Source organism: Notamacropus eugenii, chromosome X (genome assembly GCF_028372415.1).
Source record: "Notamacropus eugenii isolate mMacEug1 chromosome X, mMacEug1.pri_v2, whole genome shotgun sequence".
In the NCBI taxonomy this organism is placed as follows: Eukaryota; Metazoa; Chordata; class Mammalia; order Diprotodontia; family Macropodidae; genus Notamacropus; species Notamacropus eugenii.
In genome coordinates, this window is record NC_092879.1 from 26,588,645 (window position 1) to 26,616,540 (window position 27,896).

Consider the following 27,896-nt stretch of genomic DNA (forward strand, 5'->3'; position numbering starts at 1 on the left):
GGTCCATCATTTTAATTTTACAGAGAAGAGAACTGAGGCTCAGGTGGGATAGAGATAGGATATGCCAGCCTATCTAGTACAAGTTTCATACTTTCTAGAGAAGGAAACTGAGGATCAGGTGGGAGAGGTAGGAGAAGTGACTTACAGAAAGTAACACTTTGAATCCTAGATGTAGACAGAGATGGAATGGCCTTCATAGGCCTGCACTTCTATCATTCTAATTTTAGAGAGAAGGAAAGTGAGGCTCAGGTGGCAGAATAGGTAGTAGAATGACCTGAGGTAAGTCACGCTCATAATCCTAGAGGTGGATGTGGATGGATAGGACATCCCAGGTGAAATGGTACAAATTTCATATATTACACAGAGGGAAACTGAGGTTGTGGAAGGGCAAAAGGAAGGAGATGTGACATAACCAAAGTCACACTTAGAATCCTAGATGTAGACAGAGGTGTAATGGCCTTCAAAGGCCTGGTGGTCCAACATTTAAATTTTACAGAGAGGGGACTGAGGCTCAGGTGGGATATAGACAGGATATGCCAGGCCAGTTGGTATAAATTTCTTACTTTATCCACAAGGAAACTGAGGATCAGGTGGGAGAAGATGTAGGAGAAGTGAGTGATAGAAAGTAAAACTTGGAATCCTAGATGTAGATAGAGCTGGAATGGCCTTCACAGGCCTGCTGGTGAAACATCCTTATTTTGCAGAGAACAAAACTAAGGCTCAGGTGGGAGAACAGGAAGGTGATGTGACTTTACCAAAGTTACACTTAGAAAACTAGATGTAGATAGAGGTGAACAGGACCTCCCAGGTGAACTGGTTCAATTTTTTTTCACAGAGAATGAAACTGAGACTGTGGAAGGACAACAGGAAAGAGATGTGACTTATCAAATCACCCTGATAATCCTAGATGTAGATAGAGGTGGAATGGCCTTCAAAGGCCTGCTGGTCCAATATGTTAAATTTACAGGGAAAGAAAGTCAGGCTCAGGTGGGAGAACAGGTCTTAGAAGTGCCTTAAAGGAAGACACACTTGCGATACCTGATGTATATATGGCTGGATAGCATATCACAGGGCAACTGATACAAATTTTATATTTTACAGAGAGGTAAACTGACGTTGTGGAAAGACAAGAGGAAGGAGATGTGATGTAACCAAAGGCACACTTACAATCCTAGATGGAGATAGAGCTGTAATGGCCTTTAAAGGCCTGCTGGTCCAACATTTTAAATTTAGAGAGGAGGGAACTGAGGCTCAGGTGGGATATCAGCAGAATATAGCAGCAAAACTGGTACAAATTTCTTACTTTACAGGGAAGAAAATTGAGGTTCATGTGGGAGAAGAGGTATGTGAAGTGACTTACTGAAAGTAACACTTGGAATCCTGGATGTAGATAGAGATGAAATGGCCTTCACAGGCCTTCTCTTCCAGCATTCTAATTTTAGAGAGAAGGAAAGTGAGGCTCAGCTGGGAGGATAGGTAGCAGGAATGACCTAAGGCAAGTCACACTCATAATCCTAGAGGTAGATATGCCTGGATAGAACATCCCATGCCAAATGCTACAAATTTTTTATATTACAGAAGCGAAACTGAGGCTGTGGAAGGACAGCAGGAAGGAGATGGGACTTAACCAAAGTCCCACTTAGAATCCTAGATGTAGACAGAGCTGGAATGGCTTTCACAAGCCTGCTGGTCAAACACCCTAATTTTACAGAGAATGAAACTGAGGCTCAGGTGGGAGAACAGGTAGGAGCAGTGACTTAAAGAAAGCCACACTTGGAATCCCAGATGTAGATATGCCTGGATAAGATATCACAGGGCAAGTGACACAAATTTTAAGGATACTGAGACTCAGGTGGGAGAACAAGTAGGAGAAGTGCCTTAAAGAAAGATACACTTGGGATACCTAATGTATGTATGGCTGGATAGCACATCACAGGGCAACTGATACAAATTTTTTATTTTACAGAGAAATAAACTGAGGCTGTGGAAGGACAACAGGAAGGAGTTGTGAGTTAACCAAAGTCACACTTAGAATCCTGGATGTAGCTGGACAGGACATCTCAGGCTAATGGTACAAATTTTGTTTTTATTTTATAGAGAAGGAACCAGAGGCTGAGGAAGGGGAATTGGAAGGAGAAGTGACTTAAAATATGTCTAACTTAGCATCCTAATTGTATACCAAGCTGGAATGGCCTTCCTAGGCCTGCTGGTCCAACATTTTAATTTTACAAAGAACAAAACTGTGGTTGAGGAGGGCGAATAAGCAGGACAAGTGACTTAACTAAAGTCACATTTATAATCCTAGATGTAGATATACATGGACAGGACTTCCCAGGCCAACTAGTAGAAATTTTTTATCTTACAGAGAACCTTAGGAGGGAGAACAGGAAGGAGAAGCGTCTTAACCAAAGTCCTATTTAGAATCCCAGAAGTAGATAGAGCAAGAATGAACTTCACAGGCCTGCTGGTCCAACATTCTAATTTTGTAGAGATGGAAACTGAGGCTCAAGTGGGAGAACAGGTAGGAGAAGTCACTTAATGAAAGACACACTTAGAATGCCAGATGTATATATGGCTGGATAGGACATCACAGGCCAAATGATACAAATTTTATGATTTTCAGAGAGGGAAACTGAGGTTGTGGAAAGACAAGAGGAAGGAGATGTGATGTAACCAAAGACATATTCATAATCTTAGATGTAGATAGAGCTGGAATGGCCTTCAAAGGCCTGCTGGTCAAACATTTTAATTTTACAGAGAAGAAAAGTGAGGTTCAGGTGGGATATCGACAGGATATGCTAGCATAACTGGTAGAAATTTCTTTTTTTTTACAGAGAAGGAAACTGAGGCTCAGGTTGGAGAAAAGGTAGAACAAGTAACTTAACCAAAGTCACACTTAGATTCCTAAATGTAGATAGAGCTGGAATGGCCTTCACTGGTCTGCTGGTCCAATATTCTAAATTTGCAGACAAGGAAACTGAGGCTCAAGGGCGTGACCAGGTAGGAGAATTGACTTAAGGAAAGTCACATTTACAATATTAGATGTAGATATAGCTGGTCAAGACCTTCTAAGTGAACCGGTACAAATTTCTTATTTTACAGAGGAGGAAACTGAGGCTCAGGTGGGAGAACAGATAGGAGAAGTGACTTAAGGAGAGTTACACTTGGAATCCTGTATGTAGACTGAGATGGAATGGCTGTCACAGGCCTGCTGCTCCAACATTCTAATTTTGAAGAGAAGGAAACTGAGGCCTTGGTGGGAGAACAGGTAAGAGAAATGACTTTGAAAAAGTCACAGTTAGAATCCTAGTTGTAGATATAGCTGGACAGGACCTCCTAGGCCACCTGGTACAAATTTGTATTTTACAGAGAAGGAAATTGAGGCTGCAGAAGGAGAATAGGAAGGAGAACTGACAACCAATGTCACACTTAGAATCCTAGCTGTTGATAGAACTGAAATGGCCTGAACAGGTCTGCTAGTCCTATTTTTTTATTTTATAGAGAAGGAAACTGAGGCTCAGCAAGGAGAAACGACAATGAAAGTCACACTTGGAATCATTCATGGAGGTAGAGTTTGAAGGCCCTTCCAAGCCAAGTAGTCCAACTTTCTTGTTTTACAGGGAAGGAATTTGCGGCTCAGGATGGAGAACAGAAAGGAGAAGTGACTTATCCAATGTCATACTTAGAATCCTTGATGTACATAACTCTAGAAAGGCCCTCTGAGGCCAGCTAATCCAACTTCCTTATTTTAGAGAGAAGGAAATGTGGTTCAGGAAGAAGTGACTTGCTCATGGTCCCACAACCAGTTAGTTCCAGAAATTTGAGAAGGATAAATGTTTTGATTCCATATTTCAAAAAACTTTCTGCAGGTCACGTGAGGACTGAGGAACATGTAGTATATGAACTACTTTGTAAAGTTCTAGATCATTCTCAGACATTAAAATGACAGTCGAAATGAGTTCTTTCCCTTAGACAAGAACAGTGGAAAGAATGCTGCATGTGGTGTCAAAGGCCAAGTTCTTCATTTGTGACTCTCCTCATGATTCCTAGGAGGAATCTTGGCCTCAGATGCCATTAAGCCCAACCCCCCTCATTGTACAGAAGAGGAAACTGAGTCTAGACCAGTGAAGTAGCTGGCCCAAGGCCACGCTGGGAGTTAGGGGGCATATCTGATTCTACCGAGCCCCAAGGTCACCTAGAAAGTGAGGGGACAAGACAAGACTTGACCCCAGTTTCCCTGTCTCCAACTTCAGCACTTTGTCCATTGGACCATAATGGCCTCCCATTTTCTCCAAGCTTCTTTCAGCTTCAACACTCTGTATTTAAAGATCCTGTTCACTCTGGTAGCCAATGCTGTAATGTCACTTCTGGCTGACATTCTATTTTCAATGGTTCCTCCTGGTTGCTTTAATATTCTATGATCTAAGGCAGCAGTCTCCCAAATTTTTCAATAGTACAGCCATGTCAGTAAAAATTTTTGGAGCATTATCCCCACATGTGTATACAGGGTGTTCCAAAAATCTTAAGGCATTGTTACCAGACTACCTGACTTTGATGTTCTGTGTTCTACAGTTCCTTCAGCTCTGGTATTCTATGTTATAGGGCAGCTACATGGTGCAGTGGATGGAGTGCTGGTCCTGGAGTCAGGAAGACCTGAGTTCAAATCAGGCCTTAGAAACTTCCTAGCTGTGTGACCCTGGGCCTGTCACTTCACTGTTTGCTTCAGTTTCTCATCTGGAAAATGAGCTGGAGAAGGAGATGGCAAACCAGTGCAGTATCTTTGCCAAGGAAACCTCAAACGGGGTCATGGAGAGTTGGACATGACTGAAATGACAACAACAGCAGTTCTTCATTGTAAGCTTCTTCTACACTTTTCTGTTCTATGTGCTAAGGTTCTTCCTATCTTGAATAGTCTATGCTCTACGGTTTCTCCTGGCTCTGACATTCCATATTCTGAGATCCCCCCAGCTTTGCTATTCTGTGTTTTAAGGACATTTTCATTTCTCTCTTCTCAGGTCAGGCCTTCTCTCTCTCCGACATTCTATAGAAATATTTGGAGGATGAGCAGCCACCCAAAGGGGCCAGTGGAATTCAGCGTTCCTGCCAATTCCGCCTTCCTCATGGCTGTTTGTCAACTCTGGGTGCAGAGCTTGAGAAGCTTGTTGGAGGATTAAACTATGTTCCTTCTCCTCCCCTCGGCTCCCCTCTCCCCAACCCAGTCCTCTGCTGCTTTTGTCATTAACAGCTTGTGCCTAGAAACTAGGGCTAGATGAAGCTTAATGAGAAATGAGTCAGGAAGGATGGCGGGAATTAACTAGCTTGTGTTAAGAGGGAATCAGAGAGTATACAAAGTGAGGAAGGGGACAGTCTGAACATCCTCAGCCTTAGTCAGACACCATCCAGAGTACTGCGTCCTATTTTGTGCACCGTACTTTAGAGAAGACATTGGGGAGAGAGTACATCCAGAGGTGATCAAGAGGGATGGGGAAGGCACTGGATCCAAGGCCATATTGGAGACTTCTTGGAGGCCCCTTGACATCTTCTTGGAGAAGAGAACAATGAGAAGTCTCATGTGGAAGGCTTTCCCATAGAAGAGGTCTTGGATTTCTTCTGCTTGAGCCCACAAGGCAGGGCCAGGAACAATGGGTCGCACAATAAAGCAGTCCTAGAATTTGAACTAGAGGACCTGGGTTTGAATCTGGGCTCTGCTAAATAATAATACTAAAAATGAGGAGGAAGATAGTAATGGTGGTAGCGATGATGATAGTACTAATTTAATAATAGTTTAATAATATATAGTGCTCTAAGGTTTGTAAAGTGTTTTACAAATATCTCATTGCAGCCTTGCAGCATCCCTAGGAGATGGGTACTATGATCTCCATTTTAGAAATGAGGAAGTTGAGGCACGGTGTCTCACTGCTAGCGAGTATCTGAGTCCTAATTTGAAATCAGGGCTACCTGAGTCTAGCTCTAACTCTCTCTCTCTTGTGTTCCATGTAGCTGCCACTATTTACTACCTGTGTGCCCTTGGGGAAGCCACTTACCTTTTGGGTTTCAGTGCTCTGATTTATAACTTGAGGTGGTTGGAGTTGATATCTCTAACTTGACCTTACTCTCTGCCAGCTCTTATATCTATGGTTCTCTAATGCTAAGGTACAGGTAGAAAGAGCTGAGCTGGATGGAAGGAAAGATGATGTAATAATCAGTGCTTTCTCAAGATGGGATGGGGCATTGCCTCAAGGTGTAATGAGTTTTATGTTCCAGGGGATATTGTATGACAACTTACTAGGCAAGTCATAGAGGGCATTCCCATGCGAGCACTAGATGGCATCCAATATGCTCTTAAACTTTAAGATTCAATGATTTCAAAGAACAAATGGGCCCTCTCTGCTTGGGAGCACTTCTAGCCCCATTCGAGGGGGGTCCACTCAGGTCCAGCACATGTTTTTCTCCCTTGCTCTTCTACTCAAGTCCAAAGCATCCAAGATCTCCTATCATCAATCCCTAGCAATCTAACAGTCCCTAGCAATCTCATGGCCTCTCTATGATCAAGTAATAACAAGTACCTGACAGGTAGTGATTTCCTCATTAGTGGAGGCCCTAGAGTGGCTTCTGGAAGGCTCACTTGTCTGAGATATTGTAAAAGGAACCTGTGATTCTCAAAGAGAGACCCAAACTGCTTACCCTAGGAATCATCGGAGCTTGGGGTTCAAAATTACTCCTATTAATGCCAATAATCTCCCACCCACTGAATTTCCCTCTTTTATAACAATCAGGATTTCTCAAATGGCCTTGCATCCTAGTGAGAATAAAAACACTTTACTTAAAGTAGAAAGCTCTGAGATATTGAGGAAATGAATGAACAGCAAACAAACACGTCCCCCGACACTTACGGTCCCAGCAAAACCACCTTCTCCTCCTCCCCTTGAGACTGTGAGTCGAGCCTCGTTTCAAACTCATGGCCTCACCCTTGTCCCATGGTCAATATAGAGAAACAGGGCACAATACATGAATATCTTGTCTCTTCTCTGTGAAATGGGAAGGGGTGTTGGATTCAATAGCCTCCAAGTCCCTTTCATCTCTCAAGCTATGATCCCATGAGAAGGCACCAAAGGGTGGAGGTGACCAAAGGGCACTGCCACTTTAGAAACGCCAAGACTACCCGGATGGTGACCAGATTGACTTAGAACACTTTAAGAGTAATGAAAAATGAGCTTGCACATGGAGCCTGACTACATCGAGTACGCATAATTTTGAATGTAGCTCTGACACAAAGAGTTGATATACATGGAGAAGTTGGGTTTCTATGGATGACCTTTGTGTCTGGTCACTGCACAAGACTTACATGCTACATCTGGACTCCAGAAAGCAGTGTTGTGCTATATATGTGATATATACATGCACATCGGTATATATAAGCAATATATAACACGTATTGCATGCACACATATTATTGCTTTGGGTATTTTGTGTTTTATGTGAGATAGTAGATATGTATTTGAAGACATTGAAGATACCAAAGGCATCCCCTGCAAAGCTGGCCATCACTGGTCATCCTGATTTTCGTCTTGCCACTGGATTTCAGTGACTCAGGAAGACAGAGTGAGGCCAATGACTTTGTGCAGCTCTACCTCACTTAAATCCAATTTGTGCACGAGCCAAGACTTCACCCTGTGATGTCACTGGTCCTCTTTGAAAAAGGACAAACAACAAAGTTTGAGGCAGGATTTGAACTCGGGTCTTCCAGAATTCATGCCTATCACTCTATCCACTGCACTTATCCTGACCTTGTAGATGGCTCAGGAAGATGTAGGATGGAGAAGAAGAAGGGGGTGTGAAAGCTGTGGACAAGTATTTGAAAGGCTGGAAGCTATTTAAGGTCAGGGGCTATTTAATTTCTATTGATATCTCCTGAATTCAGTATAGCGTCTGGCACATAGTAGGCACTTCCTAAATGCTTACATTTTACAGGTGAGGAAACTGAGGTACAGACATGTGCCACTGCCCAAGGTCCAAATAGGATTACAGATCTAGGGCAGAGATTCTTACCTTGGAGTCCATGGATCTAGGGACAGATTTCAGGGGGGGTCATGGACTTGGATGAGAAAAAACATGTATTTTTTTCACTAACTTTTGGTTTTCTTTGAAACTTCAATATTTTATGTGTTTAAAATCATAATTCTGAGGAATGCACAGGATTGGCCTGACTTCCAAAAGGGGCCAGGAAGTAAAGCAGGTTCAGAACCCTTGGTCTAAAGCTAGGAGGAAACATCTAGTCCTCATTTTACAGAAGGGGAAACTGAGGCACAGAAGGATGAAAGGTCACACAGGTAGTAAGTGGTAGATCCAGGTTTGACTCAGGTCTTAGGACTGCTGCTGCTGATAATGATGATGATGAATTCTGCTGAGTTTCTTATGCTAATGAGATATAGATTCGATCAACAAAGGAGAGAAAAGGTATTCCCAGCAAAGGTGTGGAAACGAGAAAGTTCATGGCATGCTCAGGAGCAAGACAGCAGTTCATTTGGCTGGAGTGGGGAGTTGCATGGAGGGGAGGAGTGTGAAGATGGGGCCAGACTGTGGGGTGGATGGAGCTTAAATGGTATTTCAAAAGTAATGGGGAGCTACTCACGACTTTTGAGTTGAGAAGTAACTAGCCTCTCTCTGTCTTTACTTCTCTCTGTCTCTACACACACACACACACACACACACACACGCGTATGTATGTGTGTGTGCGTATGTATGTGTATATGTGTGTATATATATATATGTGTGTATATATATACATATATATATAAACCCTCAATAATATTGTGAGTTCAAGGGACTGCACCATATACCACAGAGCTAGGCACTCCCTAATTCTCTGCTGATTAATTGGACAGGTAGAAATTTGGGCACGGGTCACATCCTTCCCAGGTGTGTACTTACTATCTATGTGACCTTTTGTAAGTCAATTCCCCTTCCTGAGGAAATAATAATTTCTAAATTATATATATATAATATCTATATACGTATAGATTATATATCTATATAAATTATATAGTAAAATAATAATCATCGTAAAACAATAATAAGACCTAGCATTTATATAGTGTTTTAAGGTTTGCAAAGCTTTGTACACATGTTATCTCATTTGGTTTTCACAACAACCCTTCAAGGTAGGTTCCATTTTACAGATGGCAAAACTGAGGGTGAGCAACTTACCAGCCTTTTCTGGGGTCATGAAGCTAGTAAGCTTTCTAAGGTAAGATTTGAATTCAGGTCTTCCTGACTCCAAGTTTGTCTCTCTCAACCACTGTGCAACCTTACTGCCTTCAAGATGAGAGGCTTGGACTAGGAGGCTTTGAAGATCCCTTCTAGACCTAAATCTGGGATCCTATGGTCTGAGGAATAGGGGCTCACTGGGTTTGGAGGCACATATTCATGTTAGGGATAGGCCTGGGTGATGGGGAGGGAGGAGAGAAAAGGGAATGCTCTGAGGTCTCAGGTCCTGGAACTGACCCTATCTGTTCTGTCCCTCTATTTGCTGAATCATATCCAATAATAGTTATAATAAAATAGCTCCTTTTTCTATAATTCTGTAATTTTTACAAAGCATTTTCTTCCCAAGACCCCTGACAGGTAAGGAGTAGAAGCATATCCCCGTTTGCAGTGATTTTAAATGTGGTTGATTTGTTCCAAAGTCCCACAGCTAGGGAGAATTAGAAATAGACCTTGAATTCAGTTCTCCCTGAAACTAGTGAGCTTCCCATAATGCCACACTCCCTTTCACTACAGAGAATACTCGGCTGATATAATAGTCAAACTCCAAGGGACCTTCTAAGCCATTCAACACAATTTCTTCATTTGACAGAGGAGGAAACTGAGGCTCCGAAAGGGGAAATGACTTGCCTACGGTCCCACAGTCAGTTAATATCAGAGCTGGGAGAAAGACACAAATGCCTTCATTCCTCATTTGTAAAGTTCATAGAATTGTTGTGAGGACCAGAGGAGATAAAGTATATGGACCACTTCGTAAAGTTTTCTGTTGTTATCCTTCCTGATTCTGCTCATCATCCTGTGACCTGGGGTGAATCTGAGTCTCTCTGGGCCTCGGTTTCCTCATCCTTAAAAATTGAGGCTTTCATTGGATAACCTCCAAAGATTGTTCCAGTTTTATATCTATGATTCTATGACTCCATATATGTACACATACGTATACTTCCTATAAAGAAGTGTGACTTTTTGGGCCTGCCTCATCAAAATTATACATCCAGTAGAGGATTATCCTTCTGACTGGCTCACCTGGGAGACTAGGCATTATTCCCACAGTGCTGTCAAGCTTAGAACATGCCTGGGTTCCTTGGCAACTGGACCCATCAAGCCACTCCATATTGGAGCCTCCTGCTTTTTGTCACCCAGCACCGATCTCTCATCACCCCCTTTGACTGAGAACTCCTCACGTTCCCCTCTTCCTCATCTCACATTAGTCAGATGTCTTCCCATACTATTTTCTCCTCTAACCTGTCTGACGAGAAGGTGGCCCTGCTTCTCGCAAAACCACTCTCCAGGCATCTCTGGTCAAGTCCCATACCAACTTTTCCAACAGATTGCTCCCTCTGTCATCCTTACTTTAACGCTGTCTCCACTCCTTTTACTATCTACTGACTCCATCACAAAAACCTTCACTTCAACCCCATCTGTGTCTCTTCTGGGCTAATCGGCTGGAGAAAGTCATCTATACTCAGTCTCCACTCTCTTGCTCTCACCCTTTTCAAAACCCTCTGCAATACAGCTTCTGACCCCATCCTTCAACTGTAACTCTCCAAAGTTACTGATGGTCTCTTAGTTGTCAACTCCAATGGCACTTTCTTCCTCCTCATCCTCCCCCACCTCTCTGTAGCTTTGTACACTGCTGATCACCTTTTCCTGGATACTCTCCCCTCTCTAGGTTTTGGTGGCATTTCTTCCTCCAGGTTCTTCTCCCTGTCTTACCACTCCTCATTCTCTTTTGCTGGATCTTTACCCAAGACCCTGTCCTCTTCTCTCTCTACACCATCACCCTTCATGACCATATCAGCTTGGATGGACTTAACTGTCATCCCTGTACCTGAGATCTGGATCCTTACATTCATTGCTCTCTCCCGAGTTTCAGCCCTATATCACCAAGTGTCTTCTACACAACTCTAAATGGATATCCTGTAGATATCTCAAACTCAGCATGTCCAAAACACAACTCAGTATCTTTTCCTCCCAGAATCTTCTCTGGCTCCCAACTATTAGCAAAGGGCACCAAATCTTCCCAGTCACTCAGGTGCAAAATATAGACCTTTACCCGACGCTCAACCTACCTGTCCAATCTGTGTAGTTTCTCCTCTCCCAAGATCTCTTGGATATGTCCCGTTCTCTGTACTCACTGCCACCATAGTACAGGCCCTCATCCTCATCGATCTCCCTGCTCCTCTCCCATACTTTTCCTAAAGCTCAGGTCTGACCATGTCACATGAACTCCATGGTTCCCTATCATCTACAGGATCAAGTATAAACCCCTCAGTTTGGCATTTAAAGACCTTTCCAACCCGGCCTCCACCTGCCTTCTCAGTCTTCTTTCACTTGACTGTGCTCTCTGATCCAGCTCCCCTGGCCTCCTGACTCTATGCCTTTGCCCTGACTGTCCCTCATGCCTGGAAATGCTCCCATTCTCACTTTGTTCTCCTGAATTTCTCAGCTCCAATTCCAGGTTCTCCGGAGGGGTGGGGTGACCCAGTCTTTTGAAGCCCACCCTCAGCTGGTTATTTCCAATTTACCCTGCGCAGAGCTCATTTCTACCCAGTTGGTTGCTTGTTGTCTACCCCACTAACTTGGGAGTTCCCAGAGGGCAGGACCCTTGAAATGCTTACTTAGCACAGGGTCTTGCCCATTGGAAACACCTAAAAATGTTTGGTGACTGACTTTACCAAATTCAAACATCGTTAGAGTTAGAAACCGTGATTACTGAATAAGTTCAAAAGGATGCCTGGCAGGCTCTGAAGAGAAGTTTCTGAAAGGTGGTGTATGGGCAAAGCAGCCTCTGGGGGATGAATCTGGAGTGAAGAACCCCTTCAGGGGAGGCTTCAGAGCAGCCAAACATCCACTGGACTGAATAACTTAGAGAAAGTTTGCTAGACAACAAAAAGAGACCCCCTGACTTTACAGCCCCATGTGGCATTGGGAGAAACTCGAGTCTCCTTTCCTTCCTCCTTTCCTTTCTCTCTCTTCTTCCCTCCTCCCCTCTTCTCCATTTTCCTCCTTCTTTCCTCTCCTTTCCTCCCTCCTCTTCTATTCCATCCGCTCCCCTCCTTTCCTCTCCTCTAATCAATTGAAGGATTGAAAGGTTTAATAGATCCCTCCCTCACACTTTACTTTCCCCTGCCTCCTCCAGTCCTCATCATTGTTTCTCCACCTCCCACCCTCCTGATCTAGGTATGAAGTGCAGGGTTTTTTTTTTTTTTTTGAGTACTGGAAGAGACAGAGAGGAGAGGGAAAGAGTACAGGGTCAACAGAGAAGGAGGACAAGAGAAGAGGGATTGGAAGAGAAAGGAACAGGGGGAAAAAAGAAGGGAGAGGGAGAGAGAGCTAGAGACAAGGATAGTCACAGATACGAGAACAGGAAAGGGATAGAAAGGGGAAAGAGTTGGAGAGAAGGGAGAAAGAGCAGGAGAATACGTGGGACTGAGAAAGAAGAGGAGAGATGGAAAAAGAGAGGGTGACAGGGAGAGACAGACAGGGGAGAGACAGAGAGAGGAGAGAGATGAAGAGAGAAGACAGAGAGATGGAGAAAGGAGAGAGAGGAGATGAAGAAAGAGGAGAGAGATAGGAATAGAGAGAGAGGAGAGAGAAATGGAGAGAGATGGAAAGAAAGAGATAGGGAGAGAGAGAGAGAGACAGAGAGAGAGAGAGAGACAGAGAGAGACAGAGACAGAGAGACAGAGAGAGACAGAGACAGAGAGACAGAGAGAGACAGAGACAGAGAGACAGAGACAGACAGAGACAGAGACAGAGAGACAGAGAGAGAGACAGAGACAGAGAGGAAAAAGAAATGGAGAGGGGGAGGAGAGAGACAGAGACAGAGATGAAGAACCACAGAGGGACAGAGAGGATGGGAGGTGAGAGAGGGACAGAGAGACCGAGGTGGTGGAGGAGGGAGAGCTGGCAGGGTACCGCAGCCCCGGACAGGGTGGAAGGGTGTTGGGGGGGCCTGGGTGGCGGTCTGCGGGAGGGGCTGGACTGGGAGGGGCTGGACTGGGAGGGGCGGGCCCGGGGGGCTCTGGCCCTTTCCCCATTGGCTCCCGTCTGGCCGGCCCGCTTTCTCTAAAGTGCCGGCTGTGCTTCGGCTCGCGGGGCTGCTCCGCCGCGTGCCTGCAAGTGGCGGGGGTGGGGGAAGGGCGTGCCCCCGACAGGTCCGGTCGGCGCGGGGTGGGGGGTGGGGGCGGGTCTGGGGGCGGGGCTGCGGGCGTCCAATCAGCTGGCTCAGAGCGCGGTCACAAAGGGCGCCCCTCAGAGTCCCGCCGACGTCGGCGTTCGGGAACTCCGCCAGAAAGTCCTCAGCCGTCTCACTCTTGAGGAGAACCGCTCCGGACCGCCATGGCGTCGGTGCTGCTGAGCAGCACCCCAAGCGGTCTCGGGGAGTTCTCTAAGAGCCCCCCGAGCCCCGGGCCCACGGGGCTGCTGGACGGCATGGCGCTCCCCTTGCCCTCGTCCTTGCCGCCTTCGCCCGACGTTCGCTCGACGACGTTTGACCCGTTCCTGGGCAGGCCTGATTTCTCCAGCGTCGCCGTCCCGACGGAGCTGATGGGCTCCAAGATGAGAGGGCTGTTCATCCTCGCCTACTTCTCCATTATTTGGATCTCCCTCTTTGGAAACTCCGTGGTCTGCAGCGTGGTTCTGAGGCGGAAGCAGGTCCACACGGCCACCGGGTTCTTAATCGTTAACCTAGCCGTAGCCAACCTCTTGATTACCGTCCTGAACATACCCTTCACTTTGGTAAGGGTAGAATGGGGGGGGGGGGGGTATTGGCCCTGGGGGGTGAGGGGGGAACAAGTGGGATGGTGGCTAGGAACCCGGGATGGGACGGGGGACCCACGGAAGATGTCAGCCTTAGAGACCTGAAGGGATTTCCCGCCCCACTTTATTTAGGCCCTGGATGGAGGTGGGGGAGGGGGCTTTGGGGGACCCCTGACATTTCCTTCAGCTTTCAACATTTATTGAGAGATGTTCAGGCGGGAAAGCAGGGAGGGCAGGTTCTCAAGTCAGGGGAGCTGGGTTCAAGCCCTTCCCACTTCCGCTTTCTGTCTGTCTCTCTGACCCAGTTTCCTCCCATTTCAAATGAGGGGGGTCAACTAGACACCTTTTTCTGTCCTTTTTACCTCAGCATTCTTTTCTCTGTCCTTCCTATTCCTCGGTTTGCCTCCCTCCCCTCCCCCCACTTCCTCATGCTCCAACCACCATTTTGTCTGTGCATGGCTTTTCAGTCATTTCATTCTCCATGAGCCCATTTGAAATTTTCTTGGCAGAGATACTGGAGGGATTTTCCATTTCCTTCTCCAGCTCATTTTACAGTTGAGGAAACTGAGGCAAGCAGGGTTAAGGGACTTGCTCAGGGTCACGTAGCTAGGAAGTATCTGAGGCAGGATTTGAACTTGGGTCTTCCTGACCCCAGCTCCAGCCCTCTCCACCCTATTGCACCACCTAGCCCATACATACCCTTTATTCTCTCTTCTACCCCCCTCCTCTCTTCTCCCCTCCTTTCCTTCTTTCATTCCCCTCCTTCACTTTCCTCTCCTCTTCCCCCCTTCCTCCTTCCTTTCCCTTCCTGTGATAAAACATTCTCCAATTTCTCTTCAAACTCTGATTCAGTAACAACTTCACCTACCTCCACATCCCCAAAGAGGCATGTACCAAACCCAGAACTTTAGTAGAAGAAAAGGAAGCAGTCACAGAGTCATCCTGTTTGTAAACGTCTGTTGGAAAGGAAATTCTAAGGTCTCCTTTGGGTTTTTGCTCCTGGGACTGTCTCCAAAATGGTCCTTTACCTCCAACTGACATTGCTTTGGCTACAAATCACAGGAAATTCACTCTTTGCTTAGCAGGTAGAAATCCAAACACATCTGTGTGATCATGGCCAAGTCACTTCATCTTCCAGAGTCTCAGTTTCCTCATTTGTAAAGTTAGGAAACCTCATTGCAAACTTCCCCACAGAGTGGTTAAGAAGAAATCCTTGAATCTCAAAGAACTAGAGATATGCAGACTGATGGTATTCTTTGAGTCACTTCTTGCTTTGAGGAAGTTTTGCAGGGTCTTCCTAGTCATTCTCCCTATGGTCCATCTTGGGAGGCACAGATCAGTAGCAGGGATTGAGAGAATGGGGCCAATTATTGTCTTTCAGTAGGTGCTACAAAGTGGATGTTCAGTAGATGTGCTGTATTTTTTTTAATCAACTTTTGAGCTAGAGGGTTTCTTATAGGTCTCACCCAGTCAGCCCTCTCATTTTATAGAATAAATAAAAGCTTTTATCGAGGAAGGTCATACAGGTAGGAATATAGTTAATATGTCAAATTCTGTCCTCTTGATATTGGTTTTATTTTTATATTTTATAATATAAATATAATATATTTACATATAATTTTATATAATACATATATAATATATATATATAATTATATAATAATAAATATAATATATAAAAAACCTGTTGGTTTTATTTTTATATTTCATTTTAATATATTATATATTTTATCATATACATATATATAAATTGTGGAATATATTTATTTTATTATATTTTAATATTCTAAAGTCTATCTAATCAGATCCATGGGAGTCATTTATTCAAGGATTCATAAATTCTTGCTCCTTCAAATTGATTTGCACAGATTCACATACATTATGAATTAATCTGAATTTCCTTTAAGTCATTAGATGAAAAAAGCTTGTGATGTGCTGGCTTTCTTTGTCCTTACCAAGTCCCCATTCCCAACACTCAGCCCCTATTTCTTGTCTCTGCTGCCCTCCCCTTTCTATTTATCGACTCTTGGGACTCCCAGGGGTAGACCTGGTCATTGTGTGCGCATTGAGGGCTCCTGGGCTTCACTTGGCATCTCAACTCTTGCCCACAGGTGAGTTTCATCAGTAGCACATGGATCTTTGGCTACATGATGTGCCACTTGAGTCGCTTCATCCAATACTGCTCCATCTACGTTTCTGTGCTGACCCTGACAGCCATTGCTTTGGATCAACACCAGGTATCAAAGGGTCCCTGGAACCTACTAGGGGAGGGGCATGAGGTACCTTGGCTGGGATAGAGACTCAGAGGGGGTGTCCAGATCACCAGCTGGGGCCTCAGCAGGGATAGTGAGCCTTGCTCAGTGGCTCACGGTTGTTGGCTGCTGTAGGGGCTCTGCTAAAAGTCATTGGTTATTGTCACAAGTGTTAAAGAAAAGCCAATCCCCCTCCCCTCCTACTCAAAGTGTCATCATTAAGGGTCCTGCGTCAGCTTGGCAGGAAATCTCCACTGGAGTACCCCAGGGTTTTATTGCTACATAACATCTTTATCAATAATTTAGATAAAAGCGTAGAGGGTGTGCTTATCAACTGTGCAGACAACATCAAGCTGGGAGGGAGAGCTGATACGCTGAATGGCAAAGTTAGGATCCAAAAAGATACCCACGGGCAAGAGCATGGGCTGAATCTCTGAAGAGGAAATACGCCAGGGATCAGTGGAAAGCCTTTCACTCAGAGTCAGAAAGTCAACTCTCATGTCTAGAATGAGAACGACTTGGTTACATGGCAGCTCTTCTGACAAGTAGTCTGGGAGCTTTAGCGGGCTGCATGCTCGAGGCAAGTCAGAAATGTGAGGAAGTGGCCAAAAAGCCAGTGGGAGGTTGGGTTGCCTTAGGAGAGACAGGACTTCCAAGAAATAACTCCTCTGTCCTTGCTCAGACCTGTCTGGAACATCGACTTCAATTCTGTGGCAGTTTAAGGACATTGATCAACTGGGGGAGGCCACCCTCATAGATGAGGGGCTCTCATTTAGTGTGGAAATAGCCAGGCTCTGTTCAGTCCCAGAGGACAGACTCGGGCAAATGGGAGTGGGATGGGGTGGCATGTACAGGGGCAACTTGTAAAGATACTGTTCACAAAGTGGGATATCTTGCCTTGAGAGAAGGCAGGTTTCTCCTCCTTGGAGATGTCCTGGCAGAGGCTGGAGAACAGTTCTTAGGTATGTTATAATGTCTTAGTAGCTATTCATATATAGATTCCTTCCAGTGTCAAAATCTGGAATTCTATAGGAAATGTCTGAACCAGCTGTTTCCAGATGTGAAGAGGAGAGAGGGACAGGACTGGTAAAAAGGAAGAGAAGGAGTAAGGAAGGGGGAGAGGATCAGATGACAAAATATGGACACTTAGGGACCTTAGAGGGCATCTAGTCCAATTCCTTTCATTTTACAGATTAAGAAACTGAGATCCAGAGGGGTTAATGATGCCTATAGTAACACAGGAGAATAGCAAAGTCAGAAGTTGAACTCAGGTTCTCTGACTCCCAAACCTGTATTCTCCCTACTGCACCACACAAACTCTTGAGGAGAGGCAGGAGGATCAGTTTCCCCCAAAAGTCAAATGATCTGTCAGGCTGTCCTCTGGCATTCTCTGTTCCTCCCTGCACTAGGGACTTCCCTTCACACCCATGGACAAGGATGATAAGAACCTAGTGCTTACAGATGTCAAAATAAGCTTCCTCCCTGCCCCCCTCCCTCCCGAAAGCAGCAGGCAAAGGTTTCTGCAGTTAACTCACAATGGGTACCCACAGTCAGTACCTTTATTTGGGGAGTGTCTTTTCTCTTTGCCACCATGCAAGTATATACCCATGTATAAATGCCAATGAAGTGAGCCATCCATAAGGGGTCCTGAGAAGCAGTAAGGGGTCAGAGGAAGAACACTACATTTTGGGGAGCTGGCCTTGAATAGTAGCTAGCATTTATATAATGCTGGAAGGTTTGCAAAGTTCCTTGCAAATATTACCATATCTTGTTTGATTCTCACAACGTCCTGGGAGATAGGTGTTGTTATTATCCCCATTTTGCAGATGAGGAAACTGAAGAAGATTGAAGTGAAGTTATGCCAGCTTTGCTATTGTATTAGCGGTGTGACCTTGGGCAAGTCACAGGACCCCTCCAGGTCTCAGTTTCTGAATCAGTCAAATGACTGGGTTAGATCAGGTAATCTTTATGGTACCTTATGTCTAAATTCTATGTCTGGCAACTTGTGTGGCTTTCCCCTTTTGATGGCGAAAGCCATTGTAATAGTCATCTAGTAAGGTGTTCATGAAGGGCTGTATGAGGGGGCAGAATTGGGCTCATCCATTAGATGAATTAATTTTAATTTATATAAAGTATAATCTAAATGAATGAATTAATTTTAATTTCTCAAAACTCAGAAGCCAGATTTACCCCATGCCTATTGATGGCTCTCCCTGTGCCAAATTACATGGTCTTTAAGGTCCCTTTTGGCTCTAAAGCCTTTGCACCTGACTAGCATCTTTTTTGGGGTCTCAGAGATGCTGCTGTCACCCCTTCAGTATATTGTGCACAGTTCTGATCTGCACTGACTCATTTTCCCTCCTCCCCAAACCCCCTTGTGATCAAGAGTTTGGGGTTAGGGGGCAGTTGATGACTAGGAAACAGAGAGAAGTGAATTGACCCATGGGATTGACCTTGAGACCTTGGTGTCATCCCTATCACCTGCCACCCAACTGAATGAACTGATGTCTCTGACCAGTGGTTTGCAAGGAGTCCAGATTCTCCCAGAATCTTCCCAACACTTGGGAAGTGAACCAGGAATGGGGAGGACCATTTAGCTTCTGAGTTTTAATTGACAAATCCAAATCAATTTATTTATTTAATGCATTTATATTATAATTCATTCCTATACATTAAAATTAATTAAATTAATAAGCCCAGTTCCATCCCCTCATATAGCCATTCATTATCACCCGACTGAACAACTGTTACGATGGCATTTTAACAGAACTTTGGGCCTCTGCTGTCTCTCCAATCCATCCATCCCTCAGATTTAGTCAGAACAGCCTTCCTTAGATCCGGCCATGTCATCCCCCTGCTTAAAAAATTCTCAGTGACTTCCTGTTGCTTGACATTCAAAACCTTCACTCTTCCTCATTCTATCAACAAACATATATTAAGCACTTAGTATGTGCTGGGCAATTCACTAAGTCAAAGAATAGAAAGGCAAAATTCTATTGTCCCTGCATTCTTTGTGGCAGACGTGTATATGTGTGTGTGTATACACACATATATACATCCATATATGTACATGTATGTATGTGTATGCATATATATATATATATATACACATTTGTGAAACATAAGCCAAGTAGATGCAAAGTAACTTTGGGGGGAAGAAAACTGACAGTCCAGGAAGGGCCTCCTTCCAGAGGTGGTACCTGAGCTGAGTCCAGAAAGAAGCCAAGGACTACAGGAGACTGAGGTAAGGCGAGGGGCATTTCAGGCACAGGGTGAAGGCATGGAAAGGTGTCTTGTGTTCCCTGGATGGCAAGTAGGCCAGTATGGCGGGCTGGTGGGATGAATGAAGGGGAGCAGTATGACAGAGGACTTGAAAGAGAGGACTAGGCTAGGTTGGGAAAGGCTTAAATCAAAAAGACGAGTTTTCATTTGATCTTAGAGGTAATAGGGAGCCACTGGAAGTCATTGAGAAGGTTAGTGATGTGATCAGACTTATAATCTATGAAAATCACTGTGGTGGCTCTGTGGAGGATAGATTAGAAAGGGTAGAAACTTGAGGCAGGAAAACTGGTTGGAGGTCCAGGTGAGAGAGGAAAAGGTGACGTATACAAGTGGAGAGAAAGGGAGATACAGATCTGTATGTATACACACTTGAGTGTATATAATATAGAGACATATATGGATATGTAATATAGATACCTATGCGTATGTAATCTACACACAAGTGTGTATTGTATATACATGTGTGTACACATGGATATATACATGTGTACACATCATACACAGTGTGTACATGTATACAGCATGTATGCTTACATATACATACAACATAAACATGTGTATGCGTATATAATATATGCACATGTATATATTTATACCTACATATATGTAATATAGATACACAAGTGTGTATATACGTGCATGTAATATATACACATATGTATGCGTGTGTATTATGTATTATATGTATGTGTATATACATGATGTGGAGGTAGAAAAGATTTGGTGATTTGGGTATATGGGGTGAGTGAGAGTGAGTGGCCAAAGATGACACCAAAGTTCTGAATCTGAGTGACTTTAGGGATGGTTGTACCTGGCCAGAAATGGGGAGGTTTGGAAGAGAGGCGAATTAGGGGTGGGGCAAGATGATGAGTTTTGTCTTTAACATGTTGAGTTTAAGGTACTTATGGAAAATTCAGTTGTAGATGTCCAATAGTAGTAGTCTATGTGGGACTTGAAGCTCAGGATAGATACAAGGGCTGAACATGGAGACCAGGGAGCTGATGGAGTTAATGTTAACATGGCCTTTGGCATGATTATATCAACCTGTCAGAATTACATAGCCAGCCAATGGGCTAGTTGTTACATAACTCTGATAGGCTAGTATATTCATGCCAAAGCCCGTGTTAACATTACCAAGTGAGAGAGTGGAGAGATAAAAGGGGAGGGGGCAAGGACAGAACCCTGAGGTATATGTATAGGTAGTGGTTGTGACTTGCATGATGGGCTAGCAAAAGAGACTGAGGAGAGGTGGAAAGGGAGGGAGAGGGAGAGGGAAGAGAGACAGTGAGACAGAAAAAGAGAGAGGGGTAAGAGGAAGGGGAGGGAGAGGGGTAGGAGGAGTGGGAGGAGAGTTGGAAGGAAGCATCATGGAGAATCAGAGAGAAAAGAATATCCAGGAGAAGAGAGCAGGTGGTCAACAGTGTCAGATGACGCAAAGAGGTCAAGAAGGATGAAGATTGAATAAAGGTCCCTGGATTCAGCAATTATAAGGTCATTGGTATCTCTGGAGAGAGCAGTTTCAATTGCATGTTGGGGTCAGAAGCCAGACTGCAAAAGGTTAAGAGGACAGCAAACAAAAACATCAAATATACACAGGTTTTTCAAAGAATTTGTCTGAGAGAGAAGTATAGAAAACTAGCCAGCAGGCATGCTAGGGTTTACCGAAGGAATTTTTTGGAGGTTGGAGGAATCTTGGGTGCATTTGTAGGCAGCAGGGAAGGAATCAGTAGATTGGGAGAGACTGAAGATTAGAGAAAGGTTGGGGGTGACAGTGGGGGGGTATAGTCTACTAGTCCAGTGCTTCTTAAGTTGTGGGCGGCCATATGGGGTTGCGACCCACAGTTTAAGACATGCTAAAGGGGGCCATGAGTGGAAAAAGTTTAAGAAACCCTGTAGACAAGATAGTAGAGGGTGGGATCAAGGGTACTTGTAGAGGGGCTGGCCTTGGAGGTGAGAGAGATCATCTCTTAATCAGAATCTGGAGGAAGGGGGAACTTGGTGGGAAATGATGTGAAGAGGGTGCAAGAAAAGGAAAAGGGGACTTGATTTTCTTAGGAAAGTACGAGTGCAGGTTTTCAGTCAGGATAGAGGGAGTGGATGCCGTCTGGGGTGTTAGGAGAGATGAAAAGATTTGTAGCAATCACTGCTGTCAGCGAGTTAGAGCATCGATTAGGGAGGAGGAGAAAACTTAACTTTCTGAAATAAGAGCCCACTTGAGTTTTGATAACATAAATTGATAGTGATCTCAGCACTGTGGTGTGACATCCTCCCTTTGTTCCATAGTGAAGAGTAGAAAAGAGGCAGACAGTAGGAGAAATCCGGGTTTAGTGTTTGGTGAGGGGTGAATGGTGGTAGGACAAGGTGGCAACGAGTCTGAAGTAAGAAGGGAGCTTAAAGTTGGACTGACTCACTAAGGGGGGGAGATGGAAGGAGAGAGTAGACATAGCAGAGGTGATGACCTGGGAAAAGATTGAGGCCAAGAGGAAATCATGATGAAGGGGAAGATCAGTTTAGGAAGAGGAAAACATAGAGAGATGTAAAATGATGGGAGAGTGTGGCCTGACAGGGTCATGTGATGACAATGATCAAGAGTATGACTTCTATTATCCACGTATATGTAGACGTCCCCCAGGAGGAAGGCAGAAGTTTCAGGGCCATGAGGTAGGCCCTGAACTCCCTGAGAAAGAAGGGGGAATGTGCTGGGGCTTGGTAAATCATGACCACCAGCATCTGGCTTGGATATTTGGATAGTGGAGGAGAGGTTGTTGAGTGATGAGGGTAGAGGGTTAGTCTGGAAGTGGTCATGACAGAAATAAGGAGAGATCAGATATCTCCACTGGTCCTGATGAGTCAGGGGGTGATCTGGTAGAGGTATAGCCATTACTGGAGAGGATGGCCAGGGATACAGAGTCAACCAGAGGGAGCTAGGTCTCAGTCAGAGCCAGAAGACGGAAGGAACAAGAGAACCAAGAGGTCTCAAATGAGGGGAAGGCTGTTCATGATAAAGCAGGAATCCCAGAAGGCATAGGTGCAGGGATGGTCAGATTTGGAGTGGGAGGTAGGCTTGAGGTGCCTAGGGATTAGAGAGTTGACAGCAAGGGATGGGGAGGGAGCTTTGCTCTTTGGATTCAGTATCAAAGGGATTGGGAGAATAATGCAGGGAGGTAGAAGCTTCTTTCCCATCTGCGAATGAGTTCAGGTAAAGTAACAGAGGAGGGGGCAGGTGTTCTTCCCAATGAAGGCCAAGGTCAGGCCTCTGTTCAGTCCCAAGGGCCTCTTCAGGCCTGAGTGACTCGTGACTCAGTATCCAGAGTAAGAGAAGCCCAAGCAGTGGCCTGCTTTGGGAAGTGGAGTGGGTTCTTGTGCCCAAAGTGGCTGGGGTCTTCTGGATAGAGTGCCGGGCCTAGAGTCAGATTCAAGTGTTGCCTCCTTCATGGAGTTTTCTTTGCTTTCCCCATGGGTAACAAGTCTTGGGTTACACAGCACTTGGCCTTTGTTGTAGATCGTACTTATGCGTGTTCATAACGTGCTCCCATCCCAGACTGTAAGCTCCCAGGGATTGTTATCCAAACTGTGTCTCTCCAAGAGCCTAGCACAAATTCCGTGCAAATGTACATTGAATCAGTTATCTAAATAAATAACTAAATGCCCCATTTCCAGCACCTGAGTCTGCTTTGGTTCCTGATGAAGATATTCCTCCCCTGCCTCTTTCCAGATAACTCTGCAGCCTTTGAAGCCACGGATGTCTACCATGAAGGGTGCTGTCTGTGTTGTCATCATCTGGGTCATAGCCAGCTTTTTCTCCGTGCCACATGCTATCTACCAGGAATTCCCTCTGATTGATACTGTGTAAGTGGGCCAGGGGAGGGCTGGGGCTACTTCCTAGCTCTCCTAGGTTGCTGCTCAAACTTGGGAAGTCACCCGGAGGGTCCCATCATGGAGGGGGAGGGGACTTCTGCAGGAAGGGACTTAATGGGAGTCTTTCTCCAAACAGGATCTTTTGTCTCCCTCCCTGTCTCTCTTCCCCTGCCTCCCATGTCTTCCTCTAGGATGGGTGGCTCAGGCTGTGGTAGGAAGGAGGAGGTGGGGGAGGGGAGAGAACAAACATTTGTATTAACACCTACTATGTGCCAGGCACTGTGCTGAGCATTTGATCCTCACAGCAGTTCTGAGAGGTACGTATTATTATTAACTCCTCAGAGATTTAGTGACTTGCTCAGGGTCTCGCAGCTAGTCAGTGTCTGAGGCTGGATTCAAATTAAAGTCTTCCCCACTCCAGACCTGCTTTTCTATCCACTGAGTCACCTCACTGCCTTTTGGGAGGAAGATAAGAGGGAAAGGAAGTGCAAAGGAATAGAGTGCCTACTATGTGCCAGGCGGGTGCTGAGCACATTACAAACATTATCTCATTTGATCTGAGTGGACAGAAGAGTTTCCTCTCAGGCTCACTGAGAACATTTCCTGGTTGTTTCAAAGTAGGTCCAGCCTAGACACTCTGTTGTGCTCATCTGAGCCAACATGGGGAAATGAAGTCCTCCAGAGAGTACCAGTTAGCCCATTCACAAATTAGGTTTCCATTTCCATTTCTGTTCCACTCTGGTCTAGGCCATCAATAAATGAAAACGTATTTGCATTTTGTGGTTCTGCATTTCATACTCGAATCAGCAAACACATGTGTGTTGTTTCACCTCTGAGCAACACAGACAGCTTTTCTGACATAGACAACTTGTTAGTTTTGTCACCCGAAATACAGGCAGATGTACAGTGTATGAATGTGCTAGTTATTATTCTCTCCTCTGATTGTGGAGTACCCTTTACTTGGTATATATACCCATAAAACATTAGTTAATTTGCAGCTCATTATGAGTTCAGTACAGAGGGAAGAGCACTGGATAAGGAATCAAGGGAACTGGGTTCAAATCCCTCTTTCTGTCACTTGCAACTTTTGTGACCCTGGGCAAGGCCCTTAATCTTTCTGGACCTCAGTTTCTTGATCTGTAAAATGGCAGTGTTGGTTTAGACATTCCCTTCTAGCTCTAAATCTGTGCTCCTATGAAGACCATGATGATGCCTGCCAAAAGAGCTAATGAAGGAAGGAAGGGAGGGAGGAAGGAAGGAAGGAAGCAAGGAAAGAAGGGAGGGAACAAACATTCATTAATGTGGAATATAGCTATGTGCCAGGCACTGTGCTAAACACTTTACAAATATGATTTCATTTGATCCTCACAACAACTTTTAGAGTTAGGTCCTATTGTAATTATCCCCATTTTACAGATGAGGAAACTGAGGCAAATAGAGGTTAAGTGACTTGCCCAGGGTCATGTAACTAGGAAGTGTCTGAGGCCAGACTTGAACCCTTTTGCTTCTTGGGTGAAGCTTATGAACCCTTTCTCAGAATCCTGTTTTTAAATGTGTAAAATAAAATGCATAGGATTACCAGGAAAACCAATTATATTGAAATAAAATGATCAAAATGAGCAGCGTAGGTGGTGCAGTGGATAAAGTATCAGGCCTAGAGTCAGGAAGACCTGAGTTCTAATCTGGCCTGAGACACTAACTGTGTGACCCTGAGCAAGTTGCTTCACTCTGTTTGCCTCAGTTTCCTCATCTGAAAAATAAACTGGAGAAGGAAATGGCATATCACTCCAGTCTACCAAGAAAACCCCAAATGGTGTCATGAAGAGCTGGAAATGACTGAACAGCAACAAAAATTATTAAAATATTAAAAAAAAACAATTTGTGGACCCCAGGTTAGAACAATGTAGAAGAAAGGGACTGGGATGGGGAAGGTACTGGAGAGCATGCTATATAAGGATTAGTTGCATGAAATGGGGATATATATATAATCTAGGGAAGAAAACACTTAGGAATGACTTTAATTATTTGAAAGGCTGTCATATGGAAGAGGCAATAAACCTGTTTTATTTCACTTCAGGGGTGGGGAACCTGCTAACCTCGAGGCCACATGTTGCCCACTAGGTTCTCAAAATGCAGCCCTTTAACTGAATCCAGACTTCACAGAACAAATCCTTGCCCTCTAGGTCCTCAAGTTCAGCCCTTTGACTGAATCCAAATTTCACAGAACAAATTCTTGCCCTCTAGGTCCTCAAGTGTGGCTCTTTGACTGAATCCTAGATGATCTGTTCTGTGAAGTTTGGATTTGGCCTCAAGGCCACAGGGTTTCCACCTCTGCTTTAGACTAAGGAGCTAAGAGCAAGAGGGGGAAGGCATAGAGATGCAGATTTAGGCTCCTCCCAGCAACTTCCTAATAACTCAGAAATGTCCATTGTTGTGAAGTAGTGAGTTGTTCTTCACTGGAAATCTTCAAGCAGAGGCTGAATGACCCCTCATTGGGAATATCGTGGAGGACATTGAGGTTGGACTTAGACATTCTGGGATATCTCCCCTTGTGATTCTACCACTTCATATAGCTAGATATGACTCTTGGGGGAAAAGCCAAGTAGACATTACTGTTATCTGGTGCAGAATCATGTTATTTCCTAGCTGCAAGGGTTCTTAGACATCATTTATTCAAACAGTCATTTTACTAAGACCAGACTAATTACCAAGCACTTGTTGTGATGTGCCAGGAATGTGCTAATAGAAAAGGCAGTGCCTGAGTAATTTTGAGGTGGGATTCAAAGTAGGTCCTCTGCCTCCAAATCCAGCCTGATCTCCATGTCTCTAATTGCTTTCACCCCTCTTTTTGTGTCTGGTATTACAGGAACAAAACCAACAGGATGTCCTGCCTTCCCACTTTACCCCGCTCTTCAGATGGCATCAGGAAGTACCTAGACCTGGTTACCTTCCTTTTCCTATTCATTCTGCCTCTGCTAGTCATTTTTATCACCTACTCAATAATGGCGAAGAAGATATGGGTGCAGAATGCCGTTCAAGATATGACATCAGAGCAGTCTGTCAACCAACAACAGAAGAGGAAGATGATTCTGAAGATGCTGGTTATGGTGGTAGTGGTCTTTTCCATCTGCTGGTTCCCCCTCCATTTCTATGAAGTGCTGCTGTCTAACAGGGTCATCTATAGCCATGAGGCTGTCTATTTCATTTTCCACTGGTTTGCTATGAGTAGCACCTGCTACAATCCCTTAATCTACTATTGGCTTAACAAAAGTTTCCGCCGTGAGTTCATTTTGGTTCTACGTTCTTTGTGGCAGAGGATGCTAACTGATGGGCAGCCCTCCATCTCACCCACTGTTCCACCTATCATAGAGGACTCTTACCTTTTCTCTGAGTTGAGTTTTGGGATGCTCGAGGCCAATGAGGGTCTACCCCCACATGACCAGATAGACCCATCTGGTATCCATGCCATTGTAGAAGTGCCTCAAGTCGAGGGGGATCTGGAGGCCACCCTACCCAGTGAGGATGTATCGGAGGCTGAGGCCAAAATAGATTAGCCATAGGCCATTCTGGGGTGGGAGAGGCATGTTTGTGCTGTTATTTCAGCCTCTCCCTGTCTTACATGGTTCTTAACCTTGGCTGATTTACCAGATTTTTTTTCCTTTTCCTTTTTCTGGGTCATTGGAATGTTACCAGGCCCATTAGAATAGGTTCTTCACTCTTCACTCAGAGTGACAGTTCATTTTGTCTTCTCATGTCTTTTTCTCATAGTTGCTATTGTTTGCCTACCAGTGTCCTTGACCTTGTAGCCACAGTTCCACTGGTGCTTGCACATTCTTCTTTGCGGTTGTCTAAGAACCAAACCTTATAAAATGAGAAAAACTTTTCCAGAGAAATTCCAGAAGATTTGTTTCAGAAATGTTTAATAAAAACTTGCTAATGTATTTGTGTAGTTTCATGGAAAGACCACTGACTCTGGAACCTGAGGAGTTGGGATCAAATCCAGTCTCTGATACTACCTTTGTCACCTTGGTCAAGACACTCTATTTCCCTGGTCCTCAGTTTCCCCTCCTGTAAAATGAGGGGCTTAGTTTAGATGATGTCTAAGGCCCCTTTTTGCTCTAGGTCCAAGATCCTATCATTTGGTGTTCTGAGAACTCAAAAGCACCGTGCAAAGACCAGCCCTAATAATCCCACCTCAGTGACAGAGAGAAAGAATGAGAAATCTCAAAGCACCTTGTAAAGACCGGCCCTCATAATCCCAACTCAGTGACAGAGAGAATGAAACACTTTTTTTTCCCACATGTAGTACAAACTCAAAGTGATTGATTGAATATCCCTATGATTCTCCTATCACCTGGCTCTCCTGCCTTTTGATACATCGGATCACAGAGATTTGCATTACTGCAAATCTTAAGCTTCTTAGCTTTTTTTTTCTGGAAAAGTTCTAGAAAACCTGCATGATTTAGAGATGTTAGTTCC

The 27,896-nt window shown here is 44.6% G+C and overlaps 1 protein-coding gene across 1 annotated transcript; it reads left to right on the top strand.

Annotated features, from left to right (window-relative positions):
- Positions 1-13,442: 13,442 nt before the first annotated feature.
- On the top strand, positions 13,443-27,358 carry LOC140515196 (G-protein coupled receptor 83-like). Its single transcript, XM_072625762.1, has 4 exons — positions 13,443-14,004; positions 16,137-16,262; positions 23,275-23,408; positions 26,284-27,358. The coding sequence occupies exons 1-4, from the start codon at positions 13,606-13,608 to the stop codon at positions 26,969-26,971; spliced, it is 1,347 nt and encodes a 448-aa protein (XP_072481863.1). The 5' UTR covers positions 13,443-13,605; the 3' UTR covers positions 26,972-27,358.
- The last annotated feature ends 538 nt before the right edge of the window (positions 27,359-27,896 follow it).

Coding starts and splice junctions, on each gene's coding strand:
- LOC140515196 (XM_072625762.1), top strand. CDS start 13,606: ATGGCGTCGGTGCTGCTGAGCAGCACCCCAAGCGGTCTCGGGGAGTTC. Junction 14,005..16,136: donor TGAACATACCCTTCACTTTG/GTAAGGGTAGAA, acceptor TCTTGCCCACAG/GTGAGTTTCATCAGTAGCAC. Junction 16,263..23,274: donor TTGCTTTGGATCAACACCAG/GTATCAAAGGGT, acceptor GCCTCTTTCCAG/ATAACTCTGCAGCCTTTGAA.